Consider the following 26,083-nt stretch of genomic DNA (forward strand, 5'->3'; position numbering starts at 1 on the left):
CAACTCTTTCAGCCTGTCCTCATAGGAGAGGAGCTCCAGCCCTCTGCTCATCCTTGTGGCCCTTCTGTGGACACGCTCCAGCACGTCCAGATCCTTCCTGTAATAGGGGCTCCAGATCTGGACACAGTACTCCAGGTGGGGTCTCACCAGAGTGGAGCAGAGAGGGAGAATCACCTCCCTTGACCTGCTGGCTATGCTTCTCTTGATGCAGCCCAGGATGTGATTGGCTTTCTGGGCTGCAAGTGCACACTGCTGGCTCATGTTGAGCTTCTCATGCACCAGCACCCCCAGGTCCTTTTCTTCAGGGCTGCTCTCAAGCCAGTCCCTGCCCAGCCTATATCGGTGCTTGGGATCACCCTGACCCAGCTGCAGGACCTTGGACATGGTCCTGTTGAACCTCATGAGGTTGTCATGGACCCATCTCTCCAGCCTGTCAGTGTCCCTCTGGATGAAATCCCTTCCCTCCAGCGTCTCTGCTGTACCACACAGCTTGATTTTGTCAGCAAACTTGCTGAGGGTGCACTCAATGCCACTGTCAGTTTTGCAACTAAAACTCTATGCAGTTTTTATTGAAGTATCTTTAAAATGAATGTATTGTAACAAGACCAAGATATAGATATAGAGCAAGACATAAACAAGGTAATGCATGAAAAGTTTGGCCATGGATGTTACTCTGACCAAAGCTGCTGCTGTAGCAGTAGGTGAAGTACTGTTTGCAGCACTGTAATACTGAGAACAAAAGGGCAGAAAGACTAATCTGCTGTAGTCCAGTGTGATATATTGTCATTTTTCTAAGCAAAGATGCTAGCTGAATGCAGCTCTAAATCTCTGCAGGCAGTATTGATTGTGCAGCCTGCCTGCGCAGTTAGTTTGGATGTGGTCGCAAAGTATTTCAGAGACCTAATGCAGCTGAATGATGAGAAATCCCATCTAAAGGGAGGGAAGTTCTGGGATGATGGTATGCTATCCACTTGCCAAGATACCTGTCTTTAGCAGTGTGGACAGGAAATGATTCAAGGCTGTTTATGCATCTTACCCATCTGTTGTTCTCTGAGCAGTGCAGGAAGCTGCATCAAGCTAGAAGTCAAAGGACAGGCCATGTGTTACTGTTTCGGGTTACAGGACTGTCAAGTCAGAACCTATGTTTATCAATTTCTGTTCTCTTTGGACAGAAAATCATTAAACAAATTTCTTAAAGAGACTGGATGAAATGAGGCAAGATATCTCTGAAGCTGTACCTGAGCAAGTCTAAATCCTCTATGCTGTATTAGAATCGTTAGGGTTGGAAGGGACCTTAAGGATCATCCAGTTCCACTCCCCCTGCCATGGGCAGGGACACCTCACACTACAGCAGGTTGCTCACAGCCACATCCAGCCTGGCCTTCAAAACCTCCAGGGATGAGGCTTCTACCACCTCCCTGGGCAACTTGTTCCAGTGTCTCACCACCCTCCTGGGGGAGAACTTCTTCCTAACATCCAACCTCAAGCTACCCATCTCTATTTTTTTTTTTCCATTCCCCCCAGTCCTATCACTCCCTGACACCCTAAAAAGTCCCTCCCCAGCTTTCTTGTAGCCCCCTTCAGATCCTGGAAGGCCACAATTAGGTCTCCTTGAAGCCTTCTCTTCTCCATACTGAACAGCCCCAACTCTTTCAGTCTGTCCTCATAGAAGAGGAGCTCCAGCCCTCTGCTCATCCTCATGGCCCTTCTCTGGACACACTCCAGCACTCCCAGATCCTTCCTGTACTCGGGGCTCCAGACACAGTACTCCAGGTGTGTTCTCACCAGAGCAGAGGGGGAAAATCACTTCCCTCGACCTGCTGGCTATGGTATGCTGTATTGTTCTTACAATTTTTGTGGGAACCTTACTATGTGAAATCATTGCTCTTTCTAGGGATGTCCTTTAAGATCTTTGGAGTCAAAATTTCACCTTAGGACCTGATTTTGCCATTGGATTCACACCATACTTCAGTAAATGACAGAATGGATTCTCCTTGCAGGGTGCCAGGCTTCCTGCTGTAGGTAACTGGGACACTGGACTCTAGGTTCTGTGTGGCCAGCTGAGGGTGTATTCCAAATCTCAATTGACGTTTTACTACTTGTGGTTCAAAGCACCATATTTTATTCCTTATGCATAGTTGTGATTCTTTCTTATGGTTGTGATATCAGGCCTGGTTAGGTATTATAGGAGATACTGGTGTAAAAATAAATGAAATAAATCAGTTGATATTTTTCCAACTGGAAGGGAGGAACTGTACTTTTTGGGGGGGGAAAGTATTCACGTTTCCTACCTGTATTTCAAACAATGGAAAGTATTTTTATACTAAGAATGATTTGATGTTTTTTTAATGTAATGTTAGAATAGAATAGAATTAACCAAGTTGAACAAGACCTCAGAGATCATCGAGTCCAACCTATCATCCAACACCATCTCATCAACTAAACCATGGCACCAAGCATCCCATCCAGTCTCTTCCTAAACACCTCCAGTGATGGTGACTCCACCACCTCCCTGGGCAGTACATTCCAATGGACAATCTCTATTTCTGGGATGAACTTCTTCCTAATATCCAGCCCAAACCTCCCCTGGCACAGCTTAAGACTGTGTCCTCTTGTTCTGGTGCTGGTTGCCTGGGAGAAGGGACCAACCCCTACCTGGCTACGACCTCCCTTCAGGTAGTTGTAGAGAGCAATAAGGTCTCCTCTGAGTCTCCTCCTCTCCAGGCTAAGCAACCCCAGCTCCCTCAGCCTCTCCTCACAGGGCTGTGCTCCAAACCCCTCCTCAGCTTTGTTGCCCTTCTCTGGACACAGTATCACATTCCAGCCCCTCAACATCTCTCCTATACTGAGGGGCTCAGAACTGGACACAGTACTCAAAGTGTGTTGATGTCAGGGAAGGCTGAGAGGACTGGGTTTGTTCAGCCTTGAGAAGGCTTAGAGGAGACCATATTAGCACAAGCCAATACAAAAAGAGTGGCTGCCAGGGTGATGGAGACTCCCTTTACACAAGGAGTCACATGAAAAAGACAAGGAGTAATGGGTACAAGTTACTCCTGGGGAGATTTTCATTGTCATCCAGAAGAAAGTTTTTCACAAGGAGAACAGTTAGACATTGGAATAGTATCCCCAGAGAAGTAGTGGATTCCCCTACGTTGGTCAGTTTTAAGACTCTGCTTGACAGAGTGCTGCACCTTCTCATTTAAACTATCACCTTGGACCAAAAGATCCTTGGGGGTCCCTTCCTACCTGGCCCCTTCTGTGTTTTGGGGACAATATAGCTAAAACTAACTTACTAAATAATGTGTATAATACTTTTTTTTATATATATATATTTGTGCATAAATACTCACCATAGCATTTGATGGGAAGAAGGGCATACATATCATAACAAGGCCTCGGGACTTCAGAAGGTATTAATAGGTTCAAACTCTGCATATGCCAAGGCTTACATGTAGGATAATTTACAAATACTTGAGCAGAGCAAATGTAACTTCCCGCCCTGCACTCGAGAATGTTTACATTCACATAAACCATACCAATGATGCAGGGTCCTCTTTGCTTCCTAACATTTTTTCCACCTCCCCCCCACTTAGTCTTGATCTTTGCCAGACATTCAGGCTTCTGACTGCCTTTTGACAAAGCTGCTTTTCTTTAGATGTCCCAGTGAAGGGTAAGATGGTTGTGTTTAGAAGATACTGCTTCAGGAAAGAATGAACACACAGGGGTTTATTCATAGAATTGTCAGGGTTGGAAGGGACCTCAAAGATCAGCTAGTTCCAACCCCCCTGCCGTGGGCAGGGACACCTCACAATATTGGCAAGTTTGAGTGTAGTGTCAGCAGAGTCATGGCTCTAGCTGTGTAATCCAGTTCTTGGCCCCTCAATTTGAGAAGGTTATTGAGACACTTGAATGTGTCCAGAGAAGGGCAATGAGGCTGGAGAGAGGTCTTGAGCACAAGCCCTATGAGGGCTGAAGGGGCTGGGGTTGCTTAGCTTGGAGAAGAAGAGACTCAGAGGAGACCTTATTGCCATCTACAACTACATGAAAGGAGGTTGTAGCCAGGTGGGGGTTGGTCTCTTCTCCCAGGCAACCAGCACCAGAACAAGAGGACACAGTCTCAAGCTGCACCAGGGGAGGTTTAGGCTGGATGTTAGGAAGAAGTTCTTCCCAGAAAGAGTGATTGGCCATTGGAATGTGCTGCCCAGGGAGGTGGTGGAATCACCATCACTGTCCTATCACCTTGTCCTATCACTCCAAACCCTTGTAAACAGTCCCTTCCCAGCCTTCCTGTAGGTCCCCTTCAGATACTGAAAGGCAGCTATAAGGTCTCCTCAAAACCTTCTCTTCTGCAAGCTGAACAGTCCTAATTATTTCAGCCTGTGTTCGTAGGAAAGGTGCTCCAGCCCTTTGATCATCTTTGTGGTGCTCCTGTGGACCTGCTCTGGCAGGTCCATGCCTCTCTTTTCTTGGGAGTCCCAGAGCTGGACACAGTACTCCAGGTGAATAGAATAGAGTAGAATTACCCATGTTGGAAAAGACCTTCGAGGTGATCAAGTCCAACCTATCACCCAATACTGTGTAATCAAATAAACTATGGCACCAAGTGCCTCATCCAGTCTCCTCTTAAACATCTCCAGTGATGGTGGCTCTACCACCTCCCTGGGCAGCACATTCCAATGGCCAGTCTCTCATTCTAGCAAGTATTTCTTCCTAACATCCAGCGTAAACCTCCTCTGGTATAGCTTGAGACTGTGTCCTCTCCTTCTGTCACAGGTTGTCTGGGAAAAGGTGATGTCCCACCAGGGCAGAGTTTTATCAATTTCAGGTAATACTTCATGCCTGATGGCTCTTGCTAGTCCCCCACAGCTTTGTAAAGATAGTTGTGGTTACCTTCTGGCTCTTGTTGCAAAGTAGAAATCTATGTGATGATGAGTGGTATTTTCTGTGTACTGTGAGTCTGCGAGTAAATGCTTGAGAACAGCCTGGCCATGAGATCAGTAAGCCCTTCTGTGAGCAGGGCAGTGCCAGAGATGTTAATAAGAGAGAGTTTGGTGCTGTAGAACGCGTTAATAACATCTCCTTTGAAGAGAAGAGATGAAAACTCCCATTGATTCCTGTACACTTATAGGAAGTCTTACATATTTTGCCTCCTGGTTAAATAGCAGCAAACCGAATGTGAGAATTTCCCAGTGGAGAAAGTCAATGGAAAAATGCCTGTGATAACAAAACCAATTGCAGCCTCTCCTTGGAAGGAGGGAGAATGTGGTCTTTTTTTCTGTGCAACTTTATTTCAGCCTTCAGGTTTTTCCTTTTTCCTTCTCTTCCCTGTTTGACTATAATTCTTGGCAGGCACATACTTGCCTTCTGCACACGCACTCCTAGCAGTGTTTGGCTACATTTTCATGACCCCACTGCTTTGTTTTCTTGATTGTTGTGCTGCAGCTCTGCATCAAATGCTCTTCACTCTGCATGGATCCTTTTCTTTGCTCTGTTAGCCAGATTCATGTGTAAGGGAGGGTGTTTCTCTAACCTTAGTATAACCTTGTGATCCTTTCTACACTAACTTTCCTCTTGTCTCTATTTTTGCTTTTCATATACAGTCAGATCCTCTGTGGCTATCAGCTTGGTGTATGCTGCACTCTCGAGCTGCTCCACTTTATGTCAGCCTGGTCTCATCTGTCTGAGGCAGAAATCTGCCTTGGGTTCTGCTTGAACAGATTTTGAACTCTGACCTTGCTTTGAGAAAATGTTTCCCACATGCATTTAGAGTACTGCTGGGCATTTATTAGTCCATGCTCTTAATGGGCATTTTTTTTTCCTCTACAAAAGCATTATTACCATTATTTTGTCTGTATTGGGACCATGAAAGAAAACTGCAAATAAGAGTGTTGAAATCTTAGTCCTACTGACTAGAAGCCTCCACTAACTGCAGTGTGGCTAGGGCACTCAGAAGTTACCATGCATGTGCCTTTGTAGCTGCTTCTCCCTAGAAAAGATGGCACACAGGAATATTTTTAAGTCTCTTGATTGCCAGTGGTAAAGTTGGACTTCCCCTTCTGTTTCCTTATTGCTCTTTCTGTAATTGAACACTAATACAGGCTGAGAACTTCAGAACGTGCCGAGCAATTATTGTATCTAGTTTCCATCAGTAACTCATCAGGAAGCGAGCATCCAATTCTCTAGGTGACTTTGAAAATTTCAGCCCATACCACACAGCATCAATTTGTCATCATTTAAACTGCACTTTAAGTGCACTTATTCCAGGAGGAGAAAATGTGCCTAGCCATAATGAAAAATAAAGCAGCATTGTTATAGGCCACGTCCTATTTATGGAATTTCCCACCAGTGACTCAGAATGAATCATTAATGATTCCAGGCAAAAATGATAGCAGGCTGTCTCCTCTCTGCTTGCAGAGGGTGTGTGGGATTGAGCAGCCTGGTGAAACAGGCAGTGCTTTTTGTTCATGGACTGTGGGATCTCAACTTCTTCACATTGGAACCATATGTTTGCTGTAACACCTACTCAATGGTTTTGGACTTGACCACATGCATCTTTAGCTGCAGGTTAGAAGAAACAACCTGGAGAAGAGCCTTTGCCAACTGCTAATAGCTCTGGGGCTGAGCAGCAGGACTAGAAAAGTTTAGGCACGTTTCTTTCTTTGAGTGAATGAAGGTGGAAATCATTCCACTTCTCATCATACTGTTTCTGCCTTCAGAGCAGTGGAATTGCCCTCTATGCTGAAGTGAATTCATAGCTGTGATTCCCTGCCATTGCTGGTGCAAAAAAGGGCAGATTTTTCTCTGTTTGATCTAGTTGAATGGTTTGAAAGGTTTCCAGCACTTTAGAAGATGCTATTCCTGGTTATTTTGCCAAGTATTAACCCCTTAGACTGCAGTTTTCCATGTCAGTTGTCTGCCTTGGTCTGGAGGACAACTGATTTACAATTAATTCAACTGTTTCTGAGAGTGAAATGGAAAAGATTATTTTTTTCCCCTTCCCTCTCCCCTAATCTTCCTATGTCACACAAACAAGTACCACAGAACAAGGCAACCTTTTTGTGCTTCAGAACAAGGACTTGGCAGTAGTTTATTACAAAAGTGTGTTTTGCTATCTTTAGGGAAAAAGCAATCAACATGTGGTTTAATAATGAATGCAGCTGCCTGTGGGATCTTAACTTGGCTCCTGTTTGAGCTGTGTTGTGATTACGTCTGACAGCAGAAAGCAGATTTTCCACTGATGCCTTTTTAAGAAAGTGTTTTCTGGTTAATGGTTGTTTCCCATGCTGAAAGTACTTGTATGCGGGGTGAGGAGGAGCAGTGAGGTGAGGTTCTTGCTCTTCCATTCTGTGTGTGATAAGAAACTGAGAAGACAAGAGTGCTTACAGCTGTCTCTGTGGTATGACTTTCTACCATTTGACCTTGTTGTCCCACCATGCCCCACTCTCCCCCTCCAGATTCCTGCTGCTGGGTGTTCCCTGTTTGGTGTTTGTATTTATTTCCTTATCCATTCTGTGAAACAAGCTTTGGCTTGCCTTCATCTTAGTACGTCTGTGCTTGTCAGGTCTTCCTGAAGATACCTTCCCAATCTTGATATAGAATAGAATAGAATTAACCAGGTTGGAAGAGACCTTTGAGATCATCATGTCCAACCTATCATCCAACACCATCTAATCAACTAAACCATGGCACCAAGCACTCCAACCAGGCTCTTCCTAAACACCTCCAGTGATGGTGACTCCACCACCTCCCTGGGCAGCACATTCCAATGGCCAGTCTCTCTTTCTTCCTAACATCCAGCCTAAACCTCCCCTGGTGCAGCTTGAGACTGTGTCCTCTTGTTCTGGTGCTGGTTGCCTGGGAGAAGCGACCAACCCCCACCTGGCTACAACCTCCCTTCAGGTAGTTGTAGAGAGCAATAAAGTCTCCCCTGAGCCTCTTCTTCTCCAAGCTAAGCAACCCCAGCTCCCTCAGCCTCTCCTCACAGGGCTGTGCTCCAAACCCTTCCCCAGCCTCATTTCTCTTCTCTGGACATGTTCCAGCAAGTCAACATCTTTCCTAAACTGAGGGGCCCAGAACTGGACACAGGACTCAAGGTGTGGCCTAACCAGTGCTTAGTACAGGGGCAGAATGACTTCCCTACTCCTGCTGGCCACACTATTCCTGATCCAGGCCAGGATGCCATTTGCCTTCTTGGTCACCTGGGTACACTGCTGGCTCATGTTCAGCCCACTATCAACCAGTACCTGCAGGTCTCTTTCTGCCTGGCTGCTCTCCAGCCACTCTGACTCCAGCCTGTAGCACTGCGTGGGGTTGCTGTTGCCAATGTGTAGAACCTGGCACTTGGATGTGTTAAATCTCATGCCCTTGGACTCTGCCCATCTGTCCTGTGTATGATAGGATAGTTTTATTCACCATTGTAGTAGGTGGTAGTGAGGGAAACCTCTTGGTGCCTGTAAGATGTTTGGAGACTGGGGGATTCGGGTTTAGTTTTTTACAGACAAAAACATTTTACATTTTTTAGGCATTTAAAACACAAAATCCATCAACTTCAAGTGAGTACAGAGCACAAGGCAGAGCACTCCACGTCTGCAGACATGTCTTCAGAGTTTCAGGTGTCCAGGAAATCAGACACATGATCAGATAGATGTTGGCTGAACTGGCTTGGCTTGCTTCAGAGAGGCTTCTGTGACAGAAACAGGAATTTAGTCAACTTCTTGGTGGCATTCAGATGACTTCCACAGGTCCCTAATTCAGAAAGGGGAAAATAGCCCATACAAATCAGCATTCATGGAGTCTGATTGGCAATTAGATAGACCACTCATTTTCAAGGTTTGAGTTTTCATTAGCAGCGCTCACTTGATTACTTTTTTCTTCTTGCCCTGCCTTCCCCCCCCTCGCCTTGTACAATACTTACTATATACATATGGTTGATTTCCTTGTTAATTGTAAGGCTTAATTCAGGGGACAGAGTATTCATATGAAAGACAGAGTATGATTATTTCCTTTAAAGTGATGCAGCTAACTGCAAAATGTACTGAATTATCTGAAATGGATGTGAATAAACCCACTTCATTTTGGTATCACAAGGACTGAAGTTGGTATCTTTGGAGGGGAAAGCAGCCTGCACAAACTGCCACCACATTGGTTTTTCTCACCATACAGTATTGTTTGGGTTTTTTTTCTGTTGCTGTAATTATTAGTATCACTTACTGAACCTATTTTACTTGTTGGAACAGACGATGGGAAGGTGGAGATCCAGGTGTATCCAATCAGAAGACACCGACCACAATCCTCCTCACGCCAGAGAGAAAGTTTCATAGCTTTGGGTATGCAGCAAGAGATTTCTACCATGACCTGGATCCCACTGAATCAAAACACTGGTTGTATTTTGAAAAGTTTAAGATGAAACTACATACCACTGGTGTAAGTATTAACCAGTTCTCCTTGCTAATTGTGCATTTGCTATTCAAACTGTCTTGCTGTGGACAGTAGAATCATAGAATTGTTAGGGTTGGAAGGGACCACAAGGATCATCCAGTTCCAACCCCTCTGCCATGGGCAAGGACCCCTCACACTAGATCAGATTGCTTACAGCCACATCCAGCCTGGCCTTCAAAACCTCCAGGGATGAGGCTTCCACCATCTCCCTGGGCAACCTGTGCCAGTGTCTCACCACCCTCATGGGGAAGAATTTCTTGCTAACTCCCAGTCTGAATCTCCCCACTTCTAGTTTTGTTCCATTCTCCCTAGTCCTATCACTCCCTGACAGCCTAAAACATCCCTCCCCAGCTTTCTTATAGCCCTCTTCAGATACTAGAAGGCCACAATTTGGCCTCCAGTAATAGACATTTGCCTAAAGAGTGTCAGTGAGGTGAGAGGCAGCTCTATGTCTATGTTTGGAGAGTAAATAAAGAAAATTAAACTCTTAATATTATGGTTAATTTTCCTTCTCACTGCATTTGGCAAGTGTATTTTGCCAGCCTTCTCTCTAGATCTTAGAAGTTCAATATCTGCTTTCCTTAGATCTTTGTGTCCTAATTTTCCTTGCTGAGTTTCCCAGCTGTCTAGGGAGTCTACATGAGGTTGGTGTGTTCTATAAATCCACTCAGAAAGCAGAAATGGAATATGAGAGCCATACTGAAATCTAGTGCAGAGGAGCAGATTTACCCAGAGTTCATTGTCAAAACTGCAAGTGCAACTCATGTTGTTAATTTGATGTTATTCCTACTGATTATATTTTTGTCTTCAATCCACTCTAGATTTTTGGGGCTTGGCCAGTACTTTGTGTGTGGAGATGTTTTCTGCTTTCATGTGTTGGTGGGAAGCCAAAACTCTCTGCTTTTAACTCATCTTTGATGAAGCATCTTGCGATGTGCAGCTTTGTTGCAATTAATTACAGATACACTTACTGTAATTATTTAATATTTAGTCCATATTCCTCTCTTTGCATGCAGTTATCTGTAGGCATGCTGGGCTTTTAAAAACAAAGTCTAAAATAAGCACCAAATGTCATGCTCCAGGAAACTGAAGTGATGAGTTAGATCCTCTTCAGAACAATTCTGTCACTTTTTCCTAACCAGGTGGATCACAAAGAATTCCCTTCCCTTGAGCAGTGGGAATTAGTTTCATGTTTGTCTTTTCCTTTTAATAACTTCCAGGTTGGTTTTTGGTTTGTGTTTTGTTTTGTTTTTTCTTTCATACAGAATCTTACTATGGAGACAGATCTGACAGCTGCAAATGGCAAAAAAGTCAAAGCACTCGAGATATTTGCTTATGCTCTGCAATTCTTTAAGGAACAGGCATTAAAGGTAGGATAATGTTTCCCTATCTAGCTTTCCTGTATTTATAACTGGTATAAATATGAGCTTAGCACTTCTAACCTTGCCCAGCTTTGACCTCAGTAGTATTTGATGTAAACAGAGCAAGTCAGTATAGAAACTCTAGGCAGGCTGTGGACTGGAAAGCGCACAGTAGCCTGAAGTGATTTCCCCTCACACAGAGGAAGCTTGATTCACTAGTGGTAACTGTATCCCTGTGAATTCTGAATATCTCCTTTTCAGCTTAAATATTTCCTATTGCCTTTTTTTTTTCCCCTTCATGCAAAAACATTGATTTCAAAAGAAAATTTACAAGTGCTGGAGCTGAAGCTCAGCAATTAAATTTGATACAGTCCTGTCCTTGTTCCATGCACTTCTGCTCCTGGGATGATGGACTGTTCTGTGTTCATGAAAGGTTCTCTCTCATGTTTAAGAACTGGCACTATGAAACACAATAGAATCATAATAGAATAGAATAATAAACCAGGTTGGAAGAGACCTTCAAGATCATCGTGTCCAACACATCAACCAATCCAACCCACCTAAACAACTAACCCATGGCACCAAGCACCCCATCAAGTCTCCTCCTGAACACCTCCAATGATGGTGACTCCACCACCTCCCTGGGCAGCCTATGCCAATGGGCAATCACTCTCTCTGTATAGAACTTTCTTCCTAACATCCAACCTGAACCTCCCCTGGCGCAGCCTGAGACTGTGTCCTCTTGTTCTGGTAGTGACTGCCTGGGAGAAGAGACCAACATTTGCCTGTCTACAACTTCCCTTCAGGTAGTTGTAGAGAGCAATAAGGTCACCCCTGAGTCTCCTCTTCTCCAAGCCCCTCACCAACTTCATTGCCCTTCTCTGGACTTGTTCCAGCAAGTCAACATCCTTCCTAAACTGAGGGGCCCAGAACTGGACACAGGACTCGAGGTGTGGCCTAACCAGTGCAGTGTACAGAGACAGAATGACCTCCCTGCTCCTGCTGGCCACACTGTTCTTGATGCAGGCCAGGATGCCATTGGCCCTCTTGGCTGCCTGGGCACACTGCAGGCTCATGTTCAGCCTACCGTCTACCAGCACCCCCAGGTCCCTCTCTGCCTGGCTGCTCTCCAGCCGCTCTGACCCCAGCCTGTAGCACTGCATGGGGTTGTTGTGGCCAATATACAGAACCTGACACTTGGATGTGTTCAATCTCATGCTGTTGGATTCTACCCCTCTGTCCAGAATTGTCCATAGAATTGTTAGGGTTGGAAAGGACCTCAAGGATCATCTAGTTCCAACCCTGCTGCCGTGGGCAGAACCACCTTACACTACATCAGGTTGCTCACAGCCACATTCAGCCTGGCCTTAAAAACCTCCAGGGCTGAGGCTTCCACCACCTCCCTGGGCAACCTGTTCCAGTGTCTCACCACCCTCATGGAGAAGAACTTCTTGCTAACTCCCAGTCTGAATCTCCCCACTTCTAGTTTTGTTCCATTCCCCCTAGTCCTATCATTACCTGACACCTTAAAATGGGATGGGCACCTACCTATATCTCCTGCCCCAACCTGACATTGTCTTCACTGATAGAAGCAAAGAGAAGTTGGAAGAGCTGGGTTTATTTTGCAATAGAGAGATTATTAAAAGCTTATTTATGCTTTGGTGACTTGAGTCTTGCTGTCAGCCTGCACAAAGATCACCTGCTGAGGTGTACAAGCTGGCTACCCTGATGGAAGTAGTGTAATTATGCCAGTGCAATGATCTGTACAGGCCACTTGCCCGCACTGAGGTTCAGTATATCAGCCCCTATGTGGATTTCTGTACAAGGTACAGATGTACAGCTTCCATTGCCCAGACCCACACAGGTACCTTTGCACAAAAGTCCTTTATTCTGTTTTACACAGTTTAACTGCTGTATGTGTGCCAACCAGCTGCAATTAGGCTATGGTAGTTTGGCTTTGTGCTGACCCTTTGGAGGGGTGAATTTCATGTTCTTGTGCTATGAGATAGAATCATAAATGATTGTATGTTGGAAAAAACCTTTAAGGCCATCAGGTCCAGTTATAAACCTGACATTGCCAAATCCACCACTAAACCATGTCCCTCAGTGCCACATGTACACGTCTTGTAAATACCTCCTGGGATGGTGGCTCCTCCAGTTCCTCGGACAGCCTGTTCCAGTGCTTGACAACCCTTTTGAGAAACAAACTTTTCCTAATACCCAGCCTATACCTTCCCTGGACATTTCCTCTTGTCCTATTTCTTGCTACTTGGGAGAACAATTGAACACCCACCCTCTTACAACTTCCTTTGAGGTAATTGTATAGGGAGGTCTCTCCTGAGCCTCCTTTTCTCCAAACTAAATAACCAACTGCTCCTCACATGACTTGTGCTCTACACCCTTCATCAGCTTGGTCACCCTTTTCTGGACCCTCTTCAGCGCCTGAATGTCCTTGAAGTGAGGGCCCAGAACCAAATGCAATATTCAAGGTGTGGCTTCACCAGTGCCAAGTACAGAGGGACAATCACTTCCCTGCTCCTGCTGGCCACACTGTTCCTGATACAGGCCAGGATGCCATGGGCCTTCTGGGCCACCTGGGCACACTGCTGGCTCATGTTGAGCCTACTGTCAACCAGTACCCCCAGGTTCCTTTCTGCCTCGCTGCGCATGTATTTGGGTAGAATCCTTTGCATTTGCTGTTCTGTTTGTTCAGGGCTACATACTTTGTTGAGGTTAATAAATAAATCCCTGTGATTTATGAGGGCATGCTGAAGCTAATTAGACAAGCAATATTAATTTGCTGTTTCTTTGGACTGTAATCTGTCCATTCCTGGTGCTCTGTGCAGTATAAAGGTGCTACTTTTCTAGCATGGGTTTGTGAACTGCTGCATAGCTAAACAAACACAACACCTTGGCACAACACACGTAGAAACCTTTTTTTTTTGCTTTCTAAGGGCCTGTTGTTCACCTTTCTGAACCTTTCCCTGTTTGCATGGAAATTTAGATAGGACATATGGTAATGACATTTTACTTGGAACCTTTCCCAAAACGTGTCAGTGTATCACCTAATTTGCAAATGCAATTCAGGCTTTCCTCATTTTAAGGGGGGGGGGTGGGTGGGTGGGAAATAAGGACAATTAAAAAAAATGAAGCTAGCCTTGAATGTTTGCTTGAAGGAAAATTTTCAAGGAGCAGTCAGTCTCTTTTAAAAAGATTTAACTGTAACTTCCCCTTGTTAACTGAGGTGGAAAAAAAATTGATTTAAAGGTACGTGGTGCATAAAGAAGCCATTGAAAAATCCAGATTGTAAAATGTAATGTTCATCAGTGATACCTCACATATTTTTCTGTGTATTAATCAAGATGCAGGTGTGAGTTCTTTGAGTTGTTAGCAAGGCCCACTCTGCCACTAAGAAGGCACATAAATGTTCTGTAAAATTCAGCAGTGCATGAGCTGCTTTTGCAAAACCTCACTTTTCTACTTCATGTTAAGCAGAAAACTTCTTTATAGGCCTCCTTGAAAAGGCATCAACCCTAATCCCCACCTTTGGCACAGTAAAGCATTCATGGCAGGTTGGCAATAATTCTGATTTGTAGCATAGGTGTAGCAGGAAAAACACTGAAAAGAGAAAGTTGTGGTTACTAAAGCCAGCAGAAAAATCCTGTGTTCTTCCAAAGCTGAGAGCTGTCATTTTGCATTTTCCTCTTTTTCAGGAGCTCAGTGACCAAGGGGGCTCGGACTTTGAAAACAACGAAGTGAGATGGGTCATTACTGTGCCAGCTATTTGGAAGCAGCCTGCAAAGCAGTTTATGAGACAAGCTGCCTACAAGGTAAGATTACAGGCTGATTGTGAAAATGCCCCCTTAAAGCTCTAGTTGATAGGCTAAATGATAAGCTGTATTTGTAACGCTTAGCTCTAGTATAAACTGTGTAAACATGGATAGAAAACAATCACAGTATCACAGTATAACTTAGGTTGGAAAGGACCTCGAGGATCATCGAGTCCAACCTATCAACACAGACCCCATGACTAGAAACACTGAAAGGGCAGTTAGCTCTACCAAGCAGTAGCTTTGAGTCACATGAATTCACCTCTTACATGCCTGCTGTGTATTAGTGTCCCTCACTGCAGAGTCTGCTGTTTTAGTCATCTTGTACAGTGCATTCCCGCTGAATTCAGTGCACAGATGCAGTTTTGAGACCCAAGGGAAGGCTGATTTTAAAATGCTGGACGCAGTTTTGTTTTGTTATTTTCTTTAGGCCATCAGACTTTTAAAGTAAAGTTAAAAAAAAAATACCAAGAGGAGGGAAAGCAAAGTCTCCTCAGTGGGACAGTGGGACTTTTTTTTTTTTCTCCCTTTCCAGTTTCCATTTTCCCACAGTAGGAACGAAAGGACTGTGAACCGGATAGACTGGGTATAAAATTAAGTTCAAATGCTATTTTCACCAGTAAGAGGTTTATCTGCATTTAACTCTTGGCCCCTGCCTCCCTCCCAGTATCTGCACATTCCCCAGGCATGGCCTTTGTTTCCAGTTCAGTTTGCGCCTTTAATACACGAGATCCTTCTTTTCATCGGGATGTTTGTTTTCAGGTTTTGGTTTGGTTTTAAAATCTATTTCTTTTGTAACCCCACTGGCAGAAGCTCTGTGATGCACAGTTTGTAAAATACATGGTATCACAGTACATTAGAGATTGGAAGGGACCTCAAGAGATCATCGAATCCCACACCCCTGCCAAAGCAGGATCACTTAGTAGTAGTCCACCCAGGGGTGCATCCAGGTGGGTTTTGAAAGTCTCCAGAGCTTGAGACTCCTTAACTTCTCTGGGCAGCCTGTTCCAGTGCCCTGCCACCCTCACTGTAAAGGAGTTTCTCCTCATGTTGAGGTGAAATCTTCTATGCTCAAGCTTGAACATAGCTTGGTAGTGTGTGAGTAATTTGCAGAGTGCTCCTGGGAAGCACACAGATTTTTTTTTTCTAACTCCTGTTTCTAACTATCTCTAATGTTGAGCAACATTTTTCTTAACAGTCTTTATTGTGGGATTGCTAATGCTAGTGCCAGAAGCAAAACACTCTTAAAGTTCTGATGGAAGGACACGGTTGTAGGTAAATCTGAAACACTAGAGACCCATTCATTCTCTTTGTATATTGTTGTCTGCTTGCTGTCTGTGTGCATGTGTGCTCGTGAACTGGGAGCTGTGTAGGGAGCAGGGCAGGGTAAGGTAGATCTCTTGGCATTTCTCATTTGTGGCGCAATGGAATGTTGTTAATTAGTGTCTGTGTCTGTGGTTGTGTCTGTGGTTGTGTGTACTTCTATTGGCAAGCTTGATAAACAGCAAGGACTGGCAGGGTTTTCAACTTGGGGTGTGAGCAATTAGGGAAAACAAGGGTTTGGGGAAGTAATTGATACTTACTTCACACAGTTGATTTTGTTCCATTTAAAGTAAGGGTGATGAAGAAAGAAGTGCAGAAAACTGAGGATTCTGCATTGCCATTCAGTCTTTGAGATTCCTGAATCCAACACATGTCCTCAAACCAGTTATGTACCGATGGAGCAGAAGTTGCAGCGCTTGTTGCTAGCTACTGGAACGCTCAAGCATCTTGAAAATGAGATCTTGCTGTCCTGAGGTTAATCAAGGCACTGAGTAAAGTGTGAAAAGCAGTGCTAGAAACTTTGCACACTGAAGTGCAAACACTGGTGTAAGCTGAGAGCTAGCTGGTGGGAAATGTTAATGAGCTGTGGAAATCTACTTGAGTAATCTGTGGCAAGGATGTAGCTCTAAGACCAAAAATACCAACACTGGTTTACAAAGTGGGAGTGGTTAAGTAGTTGCCAGGCAAAGGTCAATATTGCATGGTCTTAATTAAGTCAAGAAAGAACTGCTGTAGATCTGCTTCTGCACTCAACATCCATCAGCTTTGTGCAGCCTACACTCACAGTGCCTCTCTGACATTCCCTCATCTCTTTCTTGTCCTAAACAAAACATTGCTACCCTGGAACTCTTAATCTAAACAAGGGCTCCCACGAGTCTCCCTTCCAGCTGCTGTGCTGCTTTCTCATTTGAGTGAGTAATCTGGGAGTTCCCTTCAGCTCACAGTTCTTCCTCTCTCTTTCTCTCTCTCTCTCTCTAACCAGCCTATCAAAATCCTGCTAATGCTGTCTGCATGACCATGCTGCCTGTACATACTGCTAAGCTTTCATCAAAGCAGTCACGAATTTTGCATCTTGGTAACTGCAACTTCATTTCCTTGGTTTTGGCAACTGTAACCTGGCCTGTTCTGTATCTCTTCAGTATATTGCTGCTGAGGGGTATTGTAGCCTTGCATTAGACAGGGAATCAGCCTGTATTTGACTCCTTCATCTCTGTCATCTCAGACATAAGCTGTGTGTCCTGGACATGACACATCTGTAATACTAACTCATTTTCCTCCTCTGAAACCCTCTCTAAAATGCTGTTTTATTCATGTCTACAGAACTTGACTGTGATTAACCCACTGATATGTAAAAACTGCTCCTCATTGCTTCTTACTGCTGCTACCCTATGCACCCCATCTGTATTCATCTGTTATGCTTTTCATATCCTTAACTCTTTTGATGCTTGAGTTTTTACCCCTTTGAAGCAGGTATTTGTTTAATTCCCATTTCTCGTTGCTCTCTGGGGCCTCCTGAGTGATCCAGTCTGGTATGCTGTAGAGAGCTGCATGTCTTTACAGCTTCCCTTTACTGCATCAAAATTGCTTTATTCCTGAAAAACAGTTCACAGATGCTTCTTCCTGTCACTCATGCCTAATTCCTGTGTGTGCAGAGATACTTCTGAAGATGTGTGATGCTTGATGAGGCCTTGTCAAGCCTGGGAAGAGCTCAGTGGCAAGAGCTGAGTGTCATCTCTGTAGGACCCACTTTGGCTTAAGTTCCCTTTCCCAAAGCATGTCTGCTGGGATTAGTATGTGTTACTCTGTCTTCATTGCATCCTGAATAATGACTTCTAGGATTCATTAGTCAGATTTGCTATTGTCCCCACCAGTAAAATATAAAACCTCATAAGTAGTGTTGGCTTTTCTTGTTTCTGTGTCCTAGCTGTTGTTTCAAATCCTTTGCTTTGGTGTAGTTATGTCAGAAGTGCTGTATTTACCAGTATTAGAAGGTATGTTATTCTCATGGAGAAATCCCATTGTGAGTAATAAATCCAAATTGCTGCTATAGTTTCTTGTTTTGAAGACCTTGGTAGCATGGTCTGGTTGGACAGGATGTGGGAGGACTCCATCCTGCTCATGCAGGTGGGAACCTGCCTTGCAGAAAGCAGCCAAATGCAGCTGCCTGCACTAGACCTAAAGTTTACACCCCAACATGAAAAGATGGCTTGTATGTGGAGGGAAGCCACTTCCTGCTTGTGATCATGGCCTGGGCACTTACAACTTCATCAGAATGGCATGTGGACATGGACACAAGCCTGACATCTCACCTCTGTTTTGTCTGAGGTCTTAGTGACACAAGAAAATTCACTGTTTTGTTAGTTTTGTATTTTTGGTGACAGAAAAGAAAAAGAAAAGAAGTCTGCTAATGGAAAGATGAAACTCTGAAAGTATTGAAGACTGTGTAGAAATCCCTTTGATCTAGATAGGCATGAATAGTTGGTTCAGTCTTAACAGCACTTTACTGCCTTAATATCTTACCATGAGCAGTGCTTTTAATCCCTTATCCCAATGAAATTCAGGCACTGGGGATTGTTTATTAGAGGAACATAGGATCCAATATTCTTGGCAGAGTATTTCTTTTTAGTAAGGCATTCTTCCAGCTCATCTGTCAGTACACATTTTTTGGGCTCACTAAGTGCAGAGAACAATCTGCAGGCTGGAATTCCATGGACATGCCATAGGAATAAGATTTTAAAGAAGAGTTTGGAGTATGATAGGAGTATGTGAATGCAGAGCTATGAAATAAGGAAGTAGAACTTAGCATACCAAATGCACTCAGTGCAGAGCAAAGGAAAGGGTAGGATAGGGGATTTTCATAAGCTTGCCTGAGATATTCTCCAGGCTTTCAGCCATGATCAGCTGGTCTGCTTGGTAATGTTGAAGGTTCTTTTCGTTTTGAAATGGAGTTGTAGAGCTCTTGAGCAGATTTGGCTTTCAGTTACAAATAGCAAAATCATTTGCATGACAAGCTTGTCTAAATAAACAGAGGGGCAGTCTGGGTCCAGAGAGCCTGGAATTCCAGAGGCTTTCTTTAACCAGTTCTTGTGCTGAACATTTATTAATGCTTTCACATGAGTTTTGTCATGGAATGCATGTGATGAGAATTATTTAACACATTGTGTTCCAGAGTTAAATTGCATTACATTTATCAGAACAAGCCTGCTCTGTGGAAACCTTTGGAGAATAGGTGAAGGAATAATGTGACAGCACATAAAATTCCTTGAGAATGAAAAGATGATGTGAAATCTGTTTAACTTTTAAGAAGATGACCAGAGAGATTTAACCAGATTGGTATCTGTGAAGCTGAGCTACACTTACTGCTTTGTAAGTATTTTCTTTGATACATCAAACACACTCAGCTGAAATTTATTTGTCTAGGCAGAGTGTAACAGACTTCTGGTATAAAAAGGCAATGATGCTCAGGCATAGGCAGTACTGGAGGCTGCTGATTTCTTGGAAACAGTATTTGTTAGTGGAGACAGATGAGGCAGAGGTGTGTTTGTGCATCAAGCATCCTGATTATTTGTATCCTCTGGAGTTCTCTTGAGTCATTCTGTCACTTTTGTGAGGATATCCTTTTAATCACAAGGATTAAAATGTTTATTAAGTGATATGTTAGGAAGGAGTCTGAATCTCATAGCCATAGGAGAAGGTAACTAATTGAGGAGGGAAGATTACAGAGTAGAAATTCAGCACAGTGGGAAATGTGTACTGATTGATCTCACTTTACACATTTTAATTATCCCACCAGGTTCACATGAAAGCAGAGGTAGCTGACAGAGCCATCTGCTAATCCAGCTCTGTACATTTCTGTGGCACGAGTTGGAGTATCTGAAAGCTTTCTTTTTGTTTTGCTAAGGAAGTAAAACAGAATTGTAGAATCAATAAGGTTGGAAAAGACCTCAGAGATCATCAAGTCCAACCTGTCACCCAACACCTCATGACTACTAAACCATGGCTTCAAGTGCCATATCCAATCCCTTTTTGAACACCTCCAGGGATGGGGACTCCACCACCTCCCTGGACAGCACATTCCAGTGGCCAACAACTCTTTCTGTGAAGAACTTTCTCCTCACCTCAAGCCTAAACTTCCCCTGGCACAGCTTGAGACTGTGTCCCCTTGTTCTGGTGCTGGTTGCCTGGGAGTAGAGACCAACCCCCAACTGTCTACAACCTCCTTTCAGGTAGTTGTAGGCAGCAATAAGGTCTCCCCTGAGCCTTCTCTTCTCCAGGCTAAACAATCCCAGCTCCCTCAGCCTCTCCTCATAGGGCTTGTGCTTAAGGCCTCTCCCAGCCTCATTGCCCTTCTCTGGACACATTCAAGTATCTTAATGTCCTTAAATTGAGGGGCTCAGAACTGGGAATAGGCAGAGGGATCTGTGCCTGTTGTATAAAGCTGTGGAATATGTTTCTCAGGATCTTAGAAATGGCCTGAGAGGGCACTGGAACCAACAGAAGTAGATAAAAATTAGTATTTTCCTTCTGTCTGGTGGGAGGACTGCACTAGATGGGCTTTTCCAGCCAAAAGAAGAAAACAGCAATCTGAAACACTTTAAACTTCGTCAGGAGGAGGGGTGGTAGTGATAGAAGTCCACAAACAAATATAAATCAGTCTGGACAAGGTCTACAACTAGTGGGTAGGATTGTTTATAATGAGTTCATAGAAAGGACAACGAAGGAGGATAATAGATGGATCTAAAAGACATCTTAGATGCTAGTGTTCAGCTGCAAAAGCAGAGTGAAGAAATACAAGCTGGAAATGGAACTGGAGTGAGACCTATTAAAGCAAAATCAGAAAGCCCAATGTACAAAGTGAGATGCAGCTAACAAAAAATAGCACAAGTGTTTTTCTTGGCAAAACCCTTTCGAGTCAGAACTACTTGTGTCTCATTAATAAAATCAGCCTGAGCCACAAGGACCTGCAATGAGGATATTTTGAAGGGAGGAGGAGAGCTGGAGACAGGAGGAGGGTACTTAAACAGGACGAGAGTCAGGCTTGGCTGTTGTGGTAACTGGTGCATGGCCATGGTGCAAAAATGCATTTTTAGAATAATGTAACATGAAAAATTGAAAAGCTTATGAGAATTTAATGGCTTCCTTTTTTCCTAATGCATGCTGCTCATAAAACTTACAACTAATGTCCTCCTGCACCTTGGGGGATATAGTATAATGCAGCAAAAAATTCTTGGTAATACCATTTGGAGCTGAGCTGTCATTTACTGCACAAATGTGATCTGTGGCAGCAGTCACTTGGGAGTGAGCTGCAGCAATATCACCCTGTTGGAAAGAGGGACCCAGTGCCACTGTGATCCCACTTACCATCAACCTGTCAGCAAGCATAACCTCTCCATTAGCACACTATCATTCAGCACTGTGTGAGTCAGCTTTAGTAATGAAGATTTAGACTTATTTATGGTCTCCATACCTGTGTTGTGGGTTTGTTTGTTTTTTTGAAGAGTGAAAGGGCAGAGGCACAACAACAACAACAGCCAAAAAAAAGCAATTTGGAGATTTTGTGTGGACTGCTGTGCAAAAGAAGATAGTTGGTGATTTCAGAACTTCATGGCAGCTAGTTTTGGGGTAGGGTGATGTTCTCTGTCAGAGTTATCACAGTACAGTTTTAAACTATAAAATTCCTGAGGTTTTTTTGAACTCAGATCATCTAAAAGACATTCTCCAGCTGTGAGAGGGAGGTGACATTTTGGAAGGCTTGACAGGGAAGAGCCCTTTTTGTTACCACTGTTGTTTTCTGCAAGAATTACAGAATTAACCAGTTTGGAAAAGACCTTCGAGATCATTGAGCCCAACTATCACCCAACACCATCTAATCAACTAAGCCATGGCACCAAGTGCCTCATTCAGTCTCTTTTTATACTCTTCCAGTGATGGTGACGCCACCACCTCCCTGGGCAGCACATTCCAATGAGCAATCATTCTTTCTGTGAAGACTTTCTTCCTAACTTCCACCCCTGGCACAGTTTGAATAGAATAGATTTAATAGAATTGAGACTGTGTCCTCTTGTTCCGTTGCTGATTTCCTGGGAGAAGAGACCACCCCCCCACCTGGCTACAATCTCCCTTCAGGTAGTTGTAAGAAGCTTCATTCACCTCACCATTTGGACTAGAAGCTTAATCCTATATTTAGTACATTTTATTGTTTTATAAATGAAAAAAAAAGAATTTATAGTATAAATCCAAGGTCTTATGAGTATGGATTTTAAAAATGGAACCAATCATTGCTTGCAGTCTCAAAGTGTTCCAAGTTCAGATTGAAAATGCAAAGAATAGATGATAGAAATGCTCAATATTGCATTTCTGCATACACACAAAGTAGACAAATGCACTGGTAGAGGAACCTCTACTCTTAATGGCTAACAGCAATAGCAGGAAAAATAAATTGAGGCTGTATAGCTGTGCTTAGCAAAGGCATTTATGTCAGCAGAACAGCCTAGCCGTCTATAACAAATCAGTTCATCTAAGCAGTGACCACACAAACGGTCACTTCTGGCCAAGAAGGCCAATGGCATCCTGGCCTGCATTAGGAATAGTTTGGCCAGCAGGAGCAGGGAAGTCATTCTGCCCCTGTACTCAGCACTGGTTAGGCCACACCTTGAGTAGTGTATCAAGTTCTGGGCCCCTCAATTTAAGAAGGACATTGAGACACTTGAATGTGTCCAGAGAAAGGCAATGAGGCTGGGGAGAGGTCTGGAGCACAGCCCTGTGAGGAGAGGCTGAGGGAGCTGGGGTTGCTTAGCCTGGAGAAGAGGTGGCTGGTCTCTTCTCCCAGGCAACCAGCACCAGAACAAGAGAACACAGTCTCAGGCTGTGCCAGGGGAGGTTTAGGCTGGATGTTAAGAAGAAGTTCTTCATAGAAAGAGAGATTGGCCATTGGAATGTGCTGCCCAGGGAGGTGGTGGAGTCACCATCACTGGAGGTGTTCAGAAAGGGATTGGATGTGGCACTTGAAGCTATGGTTTAGTTAGTCATGAGGTGTTGGGTGATAGGTTCGACTCGATGATCTCTGAGGTCCTTTCCAACCTTATTGCTTCTATGAAATGCAGTGTTTCTGACAGCAGCCAATGCAGCTCCACAAAATTCGTTATTCAGTGTGGGCTGAAAGTAAAAGTCACACTTCATTACAGTTCCACATGCCACATTTATCACCCTGCTTTTCAGAACAGGATAATGCCATCGATCCTAACCAGCTATTAGGAGGGAGCAGTGTTACAGGGCTGTACTTCCTTTTTTTTTTTTCATAGGAGTAGCTCTACTGATAGGTTGGTAAATGGAAATGAAATATCAAATGGCTTCTGCTTTGATCCAAAACATCTTGCTAAGCATGGTAGCCAGATTGATTATTGAGAGTCCAAGCACCTCCTACTCCATCAAACTTCAGTGATAGCTCTGCTGTAAACCTTGGTATTGAGTGAGATACTCACACACGGAGGCATTTGCTTTCATGGATTCTTTCACAAAGTTTGGTCTAAGTGTCTTGCAAAATGGTATCTGAGGAGCAGAGCTGAACACTAAAGAACTGAACATAGAGCCTAGGTCTGCTACTTGTATTTTCTGTTGCTTTTTTCTTATCTACAACCAAATGCAGGAAAATGAATTAATTAGGGATTGAATTTCCCTTTCTAACAAGACACTGGACTGAGGCAGATTTGTGTCTGTGTGTGTGCAGATTGTATTAGTGTAGTAAACTCGTGCGTGCTTGATGCATTAAGGTAATTGCTTTCCCTATATTGAATCACTTTAGGGTGACTGGTGGCTGATGTTTAAGCCTAAAAGACTACTCAGGACCATTGCGCTCTTTGTATTTTTGGATTTTAAAAGTGTAGCTTTCAGATTAAAAAAAAATGTGCTGTGATGAATGTTTCCTTCTGATCTCAAGACAGTTAAATAAAAGTTCTAATTGCAGAGATAACTGAACTCCCTATGGAGACCTGTGAAGCCCTGAATAACTGCAGGCTTGTTACAGTGAGTCTGGTACTGGTGTTATACTGTCAGACCCAGTGGGCTTCTCCTCAAGGACACAGGCAAGGATTTGGCACAGCATTCACAAAGACAAGGAATGAGAAAGCATGTAGGTCTTCAGCATTTGGGAAAGATTTCTACCAGCAGTTCTGGTCATAGTGTGCAATACCTCCACCATTTTAGAATTGTGGAAGCATCTGTTGGAGATCATCTATTCACAGAATCATAGAGGAGTTAGGGTTGGCAGGGACACACAATACAGAATTAACCAGGTTGGAAAAGACCTTTGAGTCCAGCCTATCACCCATCACCAGATCTGGCTGCTCAGAACCACATCCAGCCTGGCCTTAAAAACCTCCAGGGATGAGGCTTCAGCCATCTCCCTGGGCAACCTGTGCCAGTGTCTCACCACCCTCATGGGGAAGAACTTCTTCCAAACATCCAGTCTAAATCTACCCATTTCTAGTTTTTTTTTCCATTCCCCCCAGTCCTATCACTACCTGACACCCTAAAAAGTCCCTCCCCAGCTTTCTTGTAGGCTAATCTGACCTTCCCTTTGAAGCAGGGTTGTTGCCTACATCAGGTCAGCAGTGGATTTGTTTAGCCAAGTTTTAAAAACCTCTGAGGATGCAGATGCCTTCCTCTGCAGCTGTTCCAGTGCTGCATCACCTTCCAAGTAAAAAAGGGAGGTTGTAACATCCTATTTGAATTTTACAAGCTGCCTTATGTGGCTGTTGCCCCTTGTTGTATCTCCTGGCAAGACAGAAAAGTTGTGTTCTGCTGTCTTTGTGACTATCCTTCAGATAGCTGCAGGCAGCTATTTGATTGCTCCTTGGCCGCTTCTTTACCAGACTAAACAAAACAAACCCGGTTCCCTCAGCCTCTTCTTACAGGGCATGTTCTCTAGCAGCCCTCCTTGAACACTCTCCACTTTCTCTATGTCTATCTTGAACTGAGGGGTGCAAATGAGCTCATTCTGCAGCTATTACTCATGGAAATTAGCAGGCAGGAATACTTACACTGAGAAATAACAAGGATTTCAGTGCTGGAGCAGAGGGCTGTAAGTGAGTCTAGTGATTTCTTTGGAATTAACAGTAATAGTTTACACAGTTACTACATTCCTTCCACCATAAAACTAAGTCTAATGAGAAATGCTGATCTACACTTCTTAGCCCTTCAACATACACCTTCATGCAGAAACAGCAGTGTGAAAAAGTATGCATTTATGTATATCTATATACATGTTTGTATTGCAAATGGTTAAGAGAAAGCAAAAAGAGCTTGATTCTGTAAAGCTGGGGTTGCTTAGCCCGGAAATGTGGAGGATCAGGGGAGACCTTACTGCTCTCTACAACTATCTGAAGGGAGGTTGTAGCCAGGTGGGGGTTGGTCTCTTCTCCCAGGCAACCAGCACCAGAACAAGAGGACACAGTCTCAAGCTGCACCAGGGGAAGTTTAGGCTGGAGTTGAGGAGAAAGTTCTTCACAGAAAGAGAGATTGGCCACTGGAATGTGCTGCCCAGGGGGGTGGTGGAGTCCCCATCCCTGGAAGTGTTTAAAACAGGATTGGACATGGCACTTGAAGCCATGGTTTAATTAGTCATGAGGTGCTGGGTAATAGGTTGGACTTGATCTCTGAGGTCTTTTCCAAGTTTATGGATTCTATGATTCTGTGGCTGTTGAGCAATTTTAAGACTCTGTCTTTGAGCAGGTAAGTGGACTGGCCTAAATGGGCTACTGTCTCACCTCATTCTGTTGCATTTATTAATGGTGCTTGTGCTGGGGTACTCTTCATCACTCTGAAGACTAAGGGCAAAGCATTGGGGTGTGTGTGATGGTGCAGTGATTTTTCAGGTGTTTTTGGTGAAGGCTTCTCAAATCTTCAGCTGAAGATCTGCAGATTGAAGATTTTCATGCAGCTTTGTGATACCCACTAGCCCCACTCCCTGCCAACCCAGCTCCCCCTTATGTGCCTCTGATAATGCTGAGAGTCTTTTCCCATGTTGCTCATCTTCTTTCCTGGCATGCTCTGCCTCTGTAATTAGATCTCAGTTGTTTATTTGTGACATCCCAGTTTGATGCCATAGAACCAGAGAAAGTGCTAGCTAGTGAA

The 26,083-nt window shown here is 43.9% G+C and overlaps 1 protein-coding gene across 1 annotated transcript in view; it reads left to right on the top strand.

Moving 5' to 3' along the window:
* The window catches only part of HSPA12A (heat shock protein family A (Hsp70) member 12A), a 71,414-nt gene that overhangs the window by 21,795 nt on the left and 23,536 nt on the right, over window positions 1-26,083 (top strand). The window contains exons 4-6 of the mRNA XM_068139286.1: window positions 9,237-9,423; window positions 10,704-10,808; window positions 14,513-14,629. Coding sequence (XP_067995387.1) covers window positions 9,237-9,423; window positions 10,704-10,808; window positions 14,513-14,629 — 409 coding nt within the window. The remainder of the gene's footprint in view (window positions 1-9,236; window positions 9,424-10,703; window positions 10,809-14,512; window positions 14,630-26,083) is intronic.

Source organism: Melanerpes formicivorus, unplaced genomic scaffold (genome assembly GCF_026170545.1).
Source record: "Melanerpes formicivorus ecotype bairdi unplaced genomic scaffold, bMelFor1.0.p_v2 SCAF_6, whole genome shotgun sequence".
NCBI lineage: Eukaryota > Metazoa > Chordata > Aves > Piciformes > Picidae > Melanerpes > Melanerpes formicivorus.